Source organism: Catharus ustulatus, chromosome 14 (genome assembly GCF_009819885.2).
Source record: "Catharus ustulatus isolate bCatUst1 chromosome 14, bCatUst1.pri.v2, whole genome shotgun sequence".
NCBI lineage: Eukaryota > Metazoa > Chordata > Aves > Passeriformes > Turdidae > Catharus > Catharus ustulatus.
The window spans coordinates 16,525,075-16,537,923 of record NC_046234.1 but is presented as its reverse complement, the minus strand read 5'-3'; the positions used below and the strand labels follow the sequence as shown (position 1 = coordinate 16,537,923).

The 12,849-nt window shown below is 38.4% G+C and overlaps 1 protein-coding gene across 2 annotated transcripts in view; it reads right to left on the bottom strand.

Moving 5' to 3' along the window:
- The window catches only part of LOC117002782 (connector enhancer of kinase suppressor of ras 2-like), a 165,259-nt gene that overhangs the window by 59,537 nt on the left and 92,873 nt on the right, over positions 1–12,849 (bottom strand). For both annotated transcript variants that reach the window (XM_033072191.2, XM_033072192.2), the window contains 2 exons: positions 8,371–8,430; positions 6,300–6,368 (listed from right to left, as the gene is read on the bottom strand). In XM_033072191.2, coding sequence (XP_032928082.1) covers positions 6,300–6,368; positions 8,371–8,430 — 129 coding nt within the window. The remainder of the gene's footprint in view (positions 1–6,299; positions 6,369–8,370; positions 8,431–12,849) is intronic.

Below are 12,849 nucleotides of genomic sequence, written 5' to 3'. Positions count from 1 at the left end.
GGAAATTTAAAACTATAGCACTTTTAAAAATAATAGTTCCAAAAATATTAATTGCTAAAATAACAAATTCCTTTACCAGGAAATTCCACAATGCTGAGGTGATTTTGTAGACCCAAACATGATAATTCTGTAGCTGGGAATCCTTAACTAATATATTCAGCAAAACATGAAAAACATAACCCACTTTCTTTAAGAGCAGAGCAGTTTTTTAGTTCTCCAATATCTTCTTTAGACTCTCCTCATGGTGACTTTGCTCCTTCTCATTCAGAAGATCTGGATTTGCATGAATGGGATTTGGAATGGATCCCACCAGCAGAAGGGATTTCAGCATTGTTATAAATCCAAACTCCATGCTGGAAAAGAACCTTTTCTCCCTTTTTAAAATAAAGCCTACCTGCCTGGGGATGACTCACTGCAGATCTGTATGAAAAAAAAATCATACAAAAAATTCCTACAGATGCCCACAAAAAAATAAAAATATCAGTTCATTTATGGGTGTCTGCAGAAGCATGAAGTGCATGATATATTTGTCTATCCAAAGGAACTGAGAAAACAGCTGAAGTGTTGAACTTGATGCTGTTTATCAGAGGATTCCAGTGGTCTGAACCCCCACAGCAGTTATTCACCTCCTGCCAATTCCTTCCAAACACATTGTACCTGTTTGCTGTGCTCGGAATTCAGAAGCAAAATTCAGCTCAGATGGTGGAACTGGGGGTGCACAGGGGACAGAGGAATCTGTTCCTCCCTCTACTTCCCCCAAAAATTCTGGGGACAAGGCAGGAATGGAGTTCCTCAGCTCCTTCACTGCCTTACCAAACCCTCTCAGGACTCTGGAAATGGAAAAGTTTAAGAAATACAGAACCAAGGAGGTTACACCTTAATTTGCTTGGGGGACTTGTGCCTGTGCTGCTCCCTGGATCACCTGCCAGCTTGGCTGTTACCTGGCGTGGGGAGACACAGAGCAATAACTAAACAGGAATTTAAAAGCTCCCTTGTCAGGCATTTGGTCTGGAAATCAGTTGTGCCAAATATTTTCTAAATATTTATATCCTGCTATATTGCACAGCACCTGAAAACAAGTAATTCTGCTCTGCCTGCAGTAACCCCTCACAGGAACCAGGACAGATGTTTCCCCTCATGACTCTCCAAATACATAAGCAAAACCATCTGGATATTTACTTGAACCTGCAAAGTTTGACCTCTCTTCATTTTTGCATTAAAAAAGAACCCAGCTCGTGTAAACCCAACTTTTTTTTAAGGAAGCAGACGATCATCTTTTAATATTTTAAGTAATTCACTTTGCCTCGTTAGGGAATTAATCAAGGGAGCTGGTTTGATTAAGATGGAAATCAGAAATTATTATTAGACAAAAATGTGCTGGAAGATCATAAGATGTTTTCTGTCACAGAAGGGGAAGCTCGTCATTAACACCTGTAGCTGATTCACTCTCATTAATATTCCAGCTGCTCCTAACAATAATTGATGATGGAAAACCAAATGTTCTGCCATTATCTTACATAGTTATTTTCATTAACTGCAGGAGAAACACAGCAAGAATCCAAGAAGAAGCAAGATCTACTACTGGAAGAGAGGCTTTATTGAGCCTTTGTGGAAGGCAGAGTCTGGAGAATAACTAACATGTGGCACTTTGTTTGGAAACAGAAGGACATCTTTTGGGGGAAGAAGTTCAAATTCTCATGACATCTTTTGTCCTTTTTTATTTTATTTTATTTTTTTTCCCCCTGCTTGCATTTCCCAGCCCAGAGTGCTGAAACACAGATGGTGTGACCTGGCACTACTTTTACAGAATTACCTCCACCTAAAATGAGCTCTCATTAGGACTCATATTTACAATTCAGCAAACAGACACCAAGGGTATTAATTCAATGACTGTCTTCACACAAATAAATTAGTGCTGAAATTATTTCATTGTGCCAGGCTCTCGACACACTTAATTTCAAGCATGCAATTTGACAGTGAACAGTGTGAAAGGGCATTAGGCTGCTGATCAGGTATTTAGAATCAAAGGATATTTGGGGTTTGAAGGGACATTTAAAGGTCATTTTGTCCAACATCCCCTGCCAGGAGCAGGGACATTCTCAAGAGGGTTGCTCAGTGTCCTGGCCTTGGACACTTCCAGGGATGGGGCAGCCACAGCTTCTCTGATCAACCTGTGCCTGTGTTTCCCTGCAGAAAAAATTCTTCTTTATCCTGGCCCAAATCTCCCTTCCTTCAGTATAAAGTCTTTGCCCCTCTACAACAAACCCTCTAAAATTCTGTCCCCATCTTTCTTCCATGCCCTTGAAAGAACAAGATCCATCATTCCAAAGAACAACCTCGAGTGTGAAAATGCAACTACTTTAGTTGAAGAGAATAAAAGAAACACGGAACAGCACAGATTTATTACAGATATTTCTGGGGCCTCTTGCTCTGGCACAGCAGAGTTTTATGCCTTAAGGGGTTGTTTCTCTTTCTGGTGCTTATTGCCTCTGTCTGTGGAGAAAGAGGAATTCTGTCTCAGCCCCAGCTGGCTGAGTTAACCAAACTGAAATCCTTAAATAATTTCTCTTCCTGTGAGACAGATGACACATTTTCCTTCTCACCCATTACATTTCTTTAATGCTTCTATCTAACTTAACACCTTTGATAGCTGTAAATGACCTGAAGATCACACAGTATTTCAGACAAGCTATTACTAATGTCAAGACAATGGTACCCAAACTCAGTTTCTCCTGGAAACCTGTTCCTGATTAATTCCAAGTTCATCTTTGCCATTTTCAGTCACATCAGCTCAATGGTGCTCAGTTGGTTTGGGATTAATTATTACACTCTGACTCCTGGAGTTTTGCCAGGTGCTCCTGAGTAACATCGAGCTTTCAACAGGAATTACTAAAAGCCTTATTATTGCTCTCTGTCCTAAGAAATAACCTTCAAATCCTAACCCCCACCAAAAAAAAAAAAAAGAAAAAAAAAACAAAAAACCACCCAAAAAAACCAAACCCAAGAAAAAACAAAAAAAACCAAAACAAAGCAAAAAAACCCCAAAAAACCAATCAAACAAAAAAACCCCACAACCCAACAAAAATAAACAGAGAAATTCAGAATTCAGTTTTCCCTTGTTTACAAATCAATTCTCAATCCAGAAGTAGACAAAATATTTTACAGGTGGTGAGGTAGATGCATCAATATTTATTTGATCTCAAATATTTTCATTGTCTGAAAAATTATCCAAAAAGTAACATGAACACAATTTAATTTTCATAATTTTAATGTTGGAAAAGAGCTACAATATAAAATCTACTATTTCAACTAAGGAGCAGAAAATACACCACCTAAGGAGTAATGGTTAATTCTGCAAACAAAGAAGTGCTACAGTGGCATCCTTAGTACTTCTGTACAATTTTATGGGAGAAGAAGTAAAAATCTCCAAGGCACTGGCAGAATTGGTGCCTGTTGTTATTGTAAGGAAAAAGAAAGAGTTAGGGTGGCAGTAATTTAGGATGTATAATTTACAGTTCCTAATGCTGTTTTATTAAAATCTTATAAGCAAGAAGAACAATCAGAGAAGCAAATAAGGAAATTGGATAATGATTAAATGATCTTAACAGCCAGTGGTGAATCGACTGCTTTAATTAATTTCTTGCTTAAAGTACTATTATTTTTTCTTTGACCTTTTTAATTGTATTACAGAGTGGTCCTTGGTTAGACCAGATTCCATGTGCAAAGGCTTTTATTCCTCACTTTTTCAGTTGTTGCATTACATAATTTGGAAGCAGCTCTCCTTTAATACCTCCTGAACACTCTCAACTCCCTTGAAAAGCTAATGGAAAAGTAAAATAAAACTTTATAAAGTTGTGGCCATTCCCTGGGGAGTCTGTCCAGCGCCCAACCAGCAAGAACATTTTCCTGAAATCCTCCCCTGGCACAGCTCCAGGCTCTGTAATCTCATTTTTACTCTTTCAGCACCACACTTCTGCCCTAGCCATGAGTGAATCCGTGCCCTGGACAGCTCCACAACTCCCTGGGAAAATTCAGAGTGCTACAGCTGGAATTTAAAGAGATGCTGAGCAGGGTCATGCATTAGGATGACAGACTGGAAGTGCTCAAATTATCCACCTTGCTAAAAAAAGTGATGAGCTAATTTGATTGCATCCTGAAAATACCTAAAAGAGAAACCTGGTCTCCAATTTAAGAGGTAAAAATACATCAAGATCAAAGGACTGGAAGCTTGTGCCAGACAAATATAGACTACAAATAAAATTGCTTTTTTCCCCCCAGCAATGAGAATAATTAACTACCAGAGCAATTTATTATGGGTTGTGGGAACATCAATGAAAGTTTTAAAACTCAAATGATCATATTAAATGAATATGAATTTATCTGGAAAATACACTGGCCTAGTTCAGTCAAAATCAGATTAAATGGTGCTGGCAGTCAGCTGTAGGATTGGGATCTGCTAAAAGAGATCCACACTTTCCCTGCTCAGGGGAGCATTTCCAGCTGGGGCAGGACAAAACAACACTCTAATCATCTTCAGAACAGGTTCTTCCAACCACAGTGTGTTGAAGGGGATTTATATTGGATAGAATATAAAAGATTGGTACCAAAATGCTGCAGAAACATCAATCTTAACCAAATGGATAACACAGATAAAATCTTCTCTGGAAAACCTGTGGGAACACCAGAGATCTGCAAGTTCTCTTTCCCCCATTCATTATTTCCAAATGGGTTACACCCCTTTTTATGAGCTAATATTAGAGTATTGATTATGTGGAAATTTAATGAGCTGTTGCCTGTGAATAATTCCAGTCCACTAATGGAAATAATGCTGATTATAAGCAAAATATGGATCATCATAATGTGATAAGAGGAAGCACAGCTGAGGGTGGTTTGCAGCAAGGAGTGACAGGAGTGACTTAAAGGACACACTTGAAGTTCTAAGGGATATTTAAAATATTAAAACTTCTAACCCATGTGGGGTGAGAGTTGGACATTTCACCTCTGAGCCATGCACTCACTTTTACTGCCTGATTTTCCACACTGAACACAATGAGACTTTTCAAAGCAAGAATAAATTTCCAAAAGACCCAGTGTCATTTACCTCCTTCAGAAACTTCAGGATGAATAATTAATATATTATATGGGGTTTATTTTATAAAAGAAGTCTTTTATGGCACTTGACTCAGCTGTTGGTCCTGTGCCCTCAGGTGGAAAGGGATTACAAGTATCAACCACCTTGAGCCTGCTGTGATAACAGACATGGAAAGAGTTGCAAAAAAAGCCAATTCTTGAGAAGCTGAATGGGGGATTTCACCTATGGGAATAAAGATTAAATCAGATCTGTCACTTGAAGAGTGTGGTTGATGGAGCAAGCCAGTCTAATGCATATTTCAGCTTGTAACTATGACAACTCTCTAATACAGATAAGAGCTGTGTGTTGCATTAACATTTAAAGTGTAAATGAATAAGTTATACTTCTTTTCAAGAGAAAATATTTGCTCTCCAATCATAAGATTTTAATGGCCAGCCTTTCATATTTCCACTTCACACAAGTGACAGACAAAAAGAGATTTCTTCATTTTGCAGCTGCTGTGCCTGGAGATGGGGTTCACAGGACAAAGTGAAATAGCTAAATGAGAAGTTTCTGAGGAAGTTGTCATTGTCCTTGTCACTACTCATGCCTAAGAAATAATAAATACCAGTGCTCCTTTCACCTGCAGCTCCAGCAACACTGGACTATTTAAATTATATTTAATTTACATCCTGCAATACTCAGGTCCAGCATCCACGTGCTTATGGGTATCTTAAAAATAAATCTCCATCTGAGGATGCCCAAACCCCAAACCCAGCAGATTTCTATCAACATTTTAATCAATTTTATGTCTTCCCCTCAACAGATTCAGAATGCATGGCTCTTACAGCACTTCTGCATTATTAATCTGGATCCTGCATTAAACAGAATGCAAAATTCTGTTCAAGAGGAGAAGTTAAACCAGCTGGCAAATGCATAATGAGAAGCCTAAGAACTTCAAGGAAATATTCTTGGATCTCCTTATATAAGAAGAGTATGATGTTGAACAGCAGCTGTGCAAAATGTAAATTTGGCTTAATCCTTCTGGGCTGGTTACAGACTCAATTTGGGCCTTTTCTTGTTAAGAATAAGCAGTGAATATGATGTTTAAAAGGACAAGAATGATAATATTAATAATAATAATAATGTAGTTGGGCAAAGAAGAATTGCTGCTTTTTACCACTGGGAACAGACAAAGCCTGCAGCACAGAATTTCCAAAATACTTACCACAGTTTGGTGGTTGACCTGGATCACCTCATCACCAGCATGGATTTTCTTACACTGGTCAGCAGGAGACTGAGCACAAGAGAGAAAAATTTACTTTACAGGGAGGGTGTGGAGGTGGAAGGAAAGAGCAGGAATTAAAACAATGAATGCTGAGGGAGGCAAGAAAGCTGTGCCTAAAGAAATTTCATTGCTGTCACATAATGAATGATAACTGGTCATATTCATAAGGAACAATGTTTATTTTTTTCTGCTAGCATTTGATGAAGCAGTCTAGAATTCCATTTGCCATTCCAATCCAGAATTCCAGCTGCCATTTGTGGCCAGCTGAGCTATTCCTCTGTGTTCAGCTGAGCAGGGACACCCCCACATTTCATGTGGGTGATGTGAAGAACCAACCTCCAGAGCCACTTTCTCCTTTTTGGAAAAACTTGTGGAATTCTGGCAGCCCAGGAGCAAATGTCTAACAGAAATATTCCTGGAATTCAACATGACTCTGACAAACTCTTTGGATTTAAATGGGGATGAGAGGTGGGCAGGGAAGTGCACCAAACACCATTCACAATATTTGACTTCAGCTGATGTTACCCAGAGCAGCAAAGTCCTGTTTTTTTCTGTTTTTAGCTGCTTTCCTGACTTGGATGAGGCTGAGCTAATTAAACACTGGCTCTGAGGTCAATTATCCCTTCAAAAGGAATGAAAAATCAATTTGCTGAAACACCAGAAGTTAAAGGTCTTTGAAGCTGCTTTATCTGCACATGTGATTACACTTCCACCAAAACCAAAAAAGCAACTTCTGGTGGTGTCAGAGCAAAAAGTTTTGATAGTCAAAATAAAAAAAAATTTTAAAAAATTCTACTGGCTGGCAATTTATTAACACTTCCTTCGAATTTCAATTGTAAATATATCAATATTTTCCCCACAAACTGCATTATATTTCTAAAATTAATTAGAATTACAGTAAAAAAGTGGATTAATTACAGCATGAGTAATTCAATCTATGAACATAATCTCTCCAACATAATCAAGATGGATCAGTCATAATTTTCAGGACCCAAGATACACATATAGTTATTTTTAGACTTCTAAATGCTGCCAATGATGACAATATGAACAAACAAATTTCAAGTTTAATTTGCATTAGAATTATCTTCCCAAATTGTGACATACAAATCATCTGGCTTTCCATGGGTTTGCACTGACAAAACCCATATAAATACTGCTCAATGTATGTAAATCAATTAAAATATCCCACATGGAGCTCACCCATATGGGCCAGCAGAGCTCTGCCACTTGCCAGCCAGGATTTCCATCTCACAGAGCTCATTTCGTGTTCCTTGGGCTTCAGCAACCCCTAATTTCAACATCAGCTGGATAAAATCTAAACTTGTCCCTTGCCCAACTCTGAGCTCTGAACACACCCAAGCCTGGATGGGAACAGTGACTGAAAGATGAAAACCAGAAGGGTCATGTTATGAAATCTGTCACAGTAATTAGATGGCAGCAGTTGAAGTAAATTGAATTTTCTCAAATTTATAATGATGAAGTGCATGTTAAGGATGTTTACAAGGAGGATCTCCAGAAGCTGCTCCTGCCACACTCTCCAGTGTCCCTGGGATCTCTCACACTGATCTTTGAGCTGCAAAACTCTCTGTGATTTTTGGTTCAGTTGTTTTAATACCTCTGGGGCTACAATGAAAATTATAATTGATCACTTCTATATTTACTACAAATGATAGAAAATATAAAATATAATGTAATTAATATAAAGGAAACCACTTGTGCCAGAGAGATATTGTGTGAATGCTGTTAGGAAGGAGAATTTGAGGAAGACTGAGGGCAGAAGTTAGTGTGTTAGTTATTAACAATTTCAACACAGCTGCTTTTCTGTGTCTATTCTCAAGAGTTCTAAGTCTTTACAAAGGCAATATGATACATATACATAAAAAGGGAAAAAATATATTAATAAAAAGTGGCTTGGTTTAAAGCAAGCTTACATATTACAAAATGCACTGCAGATACACAGAAAATAATTGTAAGCACGATGAAAGCATTTTAAAAGAAAGAATCTTACATTTTCTGTTGTTCCTGTGATTACATGTAGTCCATCATATGTTGATTTGATATACATTCCCTGGGAGAAAAAGAGCAAAAAGGGTAATTAATATTTGTAGGAAAAAAGTACTGGACATTTGCATGATAATTAAAATAATAGGTTTGCTCTAAGGACCATAATATTTGAACAGACTGGGAGGCACTGTGGTCAATTAACATTTGCAAATTTAATTTTAACAAATCTATGTCAAGACCACTATAAATAGCAGAGTTTTCTCACTCAATGCTGTTTTTTTCATTCTGAAGTTTGTGAACAGAGTTCAACAGCGAGCATCAGCATAAAAACTTGTGTCTATTCAGTATCTGAAATATTTTAAATTATCTCTTTTTATTACAAGTGACATAAAAGAAGTATTGAAATGGAAAGCATGAGCAGGAGTAGTTTTAAACTTAAATGCCCCATTTTCAGAGAGTTCCTGATTGAGTGGAAACAAAGCCAGAGCCTAACTCAGACAGGAGCCAGAGCTCATATTGGTAATTTGTGGGTGAAATGAGCTTACTGAACTAACAAGGGCTGTGTAATTAGTGCAGCAAGAATTCTGCTCCAAGGAGGGGAGTGACAAGATCAGGAGGGACAGGCAGAGCTGGAGCTGGGCTCTCTGAGAGCCCCAAATGCCAGGGGGGCTCCTGTGCCCCCCTCTCAGAGCTCCCCATCCCTGCCCACATCACCCATCACATTCTGAAACCTGATTCAGCTCTCAGGTACATTGTGCTGCTGATTTGTTATTCATCACATTGTGCTGGCAGCCCCAAAGTTTGGAGCCCCCAGAACATTTTGTTTAGAGAGAGGAATTTCCAGACTCCTGAATCCTAATGGAGATTTCAGGCAAGGTGGGGCACTCAACACCACCTCCCAACCCCTCGAGAAAAACCCAAAACTTGAAAGCTACACAAAGTTGAGGTGATATTTCCCTCCTCAAATACCTAAACTGCCAGGTCAAGGAGGGATTGCCCAAACTCTTCCTGACAGTGGGAGGATGAGAAGCAAGAGGCAAGTTGGAACTCTGGAAAGGATTTTTTTTTTTCCATTTTTTCCATCAGGAAAATAAAACACTGGAACAGGCTGGCAAAGCTGTGGAATCTCTGGTTTGGATGATCAAATTGTGACTGGAGTAACCTCCTCCAGATGTGTCTGTTTGGACTTTTCATGAGAAAATGTAACTTTTACCTTAATGTAAACTAATGCCATTTCAGCAAGCTTTAAATTTATTGGAATCTTAAAGATTGTCCAAACTTGATTGCTGGCTGGTTGCTTAACTCTTTTGTAGGAAACTCTGCTTTAGGTTTTACTTCCCATCTCAGTTGTTCTCTTAAATTAGTCTGCTTTATAAACAACTTCATTTGTAAAAACCAAAGATCCAAATTAAATCTTGAAATCAGCTTCATAAAATGGGATTAGTGGGAAGAAAGAAGCTGCTGGTGAACCTTTCAGAATCTCCTTCAGAGCTGTTTCATTTTATCGGTGTTTGTTGCTCTGCTGTCTCAGTGGTCCCTTCAGCAGCTGAAGACAAAATTCCCTTTACCAGCCCCAAGATACAAACTGGATCCTGGCACACTGAAGGCTCCCATGGACAATGGGATGGAATCCCCACTAAAAACCTGCAGCAGACATTCTGCCCTTCTAGTGTGAGTTATGCTGAATTTCCACACTGAACTTTTCACAAGACCATCACACAACATTCCTGCTCTTTTAGCACTTGGTGTACTTCAGGAACACATTTCCAGCCACACTTTTATTTCAAATTTAGTATCACAGTCCTAACATCCCACTTGCTTTGATGAGATTCATTCCCCTCTCAAAAACCCCAACAGATTAAAATCTTTAAAGCCACAAGAGGACAGAGTGCTAAACTTTCACTGAATTTTACCACTTATTTCTTCCTAAACTTCTTAGACTCTCGTTAATCTCTCTGTATTTTTGGAAAAAAATCAAATTATAATTCTATCTCTTAACAGATGCCATCAGAGAGACATAAAACCTGAGTAATCACACAGAATTACCCTACATTTTGCTATCTGCTCTTTCATCCTAGTTATTAAAATTTAAGAAAATATAAAAAACCCAAACAATTTCAGTGAATGACTCATAGCCTTCAAATTATCCTACATAGAGCTTTCATCCTTGTTTTCCCAAAAGAAAAAATAATGAGCTTGTTTCTTATTGACCATTACAGAAGCAGAGCATCCCCCTGATGTATCTCTTACCTGAAAAGCTGGAGAGAGTTTTCTATGTAAAAAAATATAAAAGTTCTTGTATGAATTTTTAATTTCATACAGTTCAGCTTGGGCAGTGATACCCAGAGAATTGTTTGGTGCCCAGGTCCCTGCCCAGCTTTGTCACCTACCTGTGACATCTGAGTCCTGCTCTGGAGGTTTCTCCCACTTCTTTCCCTCCATTTTCCACTGTTGCCCTCCCCACCCAGCTCTCTGCTCTCCTCCTGCTGCTCTGCAGAGTCAGGAATGTCCATTCCTGTCCCACCAGGACTCTCCCACCCTGTCCCTCCCTGTCACACCCTGCTCTGCTCTGTCCATCCCACTGACTCAGTGCCCAACCTTCCTTCTCTTTCCTGCCCTTAGAAGCAAAATATCACTGGAGTCCTTTTTCAAAATGATTAATCTCTCTTTTTAAATTTTTTTTTTCCCCCAAGAATGGGGTTTTAGTCTCTTTGGTTTATCCTTGAATGTCAGCAATGATCTCAGAGAGAAGAACAACAAGCTGTGCCCCTTATCTGGAGATAAGGCAAAAGTCAAGGATCCTCACTCTGTGAATATGGCTCAGACTGGTCAGCATTTAGAAATAAACAGTTGCTCTTTAATAACTGATGTGTCAGACATAAACTCTGAAGAATGACACTGACCTATCTTAGGGAACAAGGAAATGTTTCCCAGGCATCAAATCAAGAAACCTGGCTCTGAGTAACTGCCACTGTCCCCTAGAGACAAAGTGAATTAAAGGTTTTTAATTAAAATCTGACCTTTGAAAACATATGGGAAGGCATCAGCCATTTAAAATCCCATTTTGAAGAGACTTTCCCCCAGAAAACAGCATATCCAGTTGTCAGGGGAATTTCCTTGAAAATTTTCTTGCAGAATCATCTGGTTAATTAACCAGGATAGAATGACAGCAGAGTGTTTTTCAGTGTCAACAATTATTCCAGCACAGGAAGCAGTGACAGCAAAGATGCAGATTTGTAAAGCCACAAATGACCAGGGGACTCTTACACCCCTTGATCTTTTTCTCCATAAAAAATGGTTCTTTAATCTTATTTCAACCATCAAAGGTACACAGGTGCATTTAAACAAATGCCATGATAGTGCTTTGAGAAGGTGATAGAGTTTTTTGTTTAAATTTCACACCGTTAAAAAGTCCCTCTTGAAATTTTTTTCTGGCTTATATGTTGCAGTCCTTTGCCCAAATTTAAACACCTCTACTCTCCTTCCTGCAAAATAACTCCCACTTCTCAAAATACTTAGGATAGTAACTTCTTTTATTCTTCTGTATAAGCAGATTTGTTTTTGTTTTGGCTTTTAGGCTATGAGAACTTTTATATGTCAAGCATGATGGAAATTTGTCAAGTTTCTGTAAGCCTTTAAAAATAATTCTAAATAATTAGATGAACACCTTGACAGTTTTAGGCCAGACATATTCCCATAAAAAAAAGCTTCCTTCATATTTTACTTTTTCTTCTTGCCTCCCTTGCAATTCCTTTCTTGTGAAAATGGGAAAGATTGGCTTCCATCACCTTAAATTATAAATGCCACAGAAAGAGAAGCACTATTTGAGAGGGTAGCTGGGCACTGGATGGATGAATAATCCTCCATAAAGGAGGTTCTGTGCATGTGACAGCTTGGCTGTTTGTTCAGCTTTTTTGTTTTTCCAACATTACACATAAAAATTTTAATTCCCATAATCTTTATTTTCCTTAAATTCTTAGAATGAAACAGGAAAAGATCCCTCTGCAGAAAAATTAAGAAGGCTCTGGATATTAGCAGTGTACATCTTAATTAAAGTGTGTCAGATTGCACTCTTTCTATCAGCATGGGGAAGTTCAGAAAACAGAGAGAAAAAGAATAAAAAAGTTAAAAGAGAGGGATAAAAGTCCTCCTTTATTCCAGGGGGAAAGCAGAAAACATTCCACAGACATCAGAAGATGCAAACCCAAACAATAAAACCACAACTGCCTCCCCTTTTAGAATCTCCTGCTTAAGAGGAACCATTAATCTCATCAAATAAGATTAAAGCTGCATGTTACACAGAAGTATCTCTGGATATATGAGCTGGACATCAAGATCAGAAGATTAAAAAAAAAAAGTTTCATCTGAAATAATACTGGCTGTAATAATCTCTCACTATGGACAATCTCCAATCATCCAAGAGCAGGAGGGAGGAAAAGAGCCCCAAACCTCAAAAAAAAAAAATCATTCTTTGATCCCATTC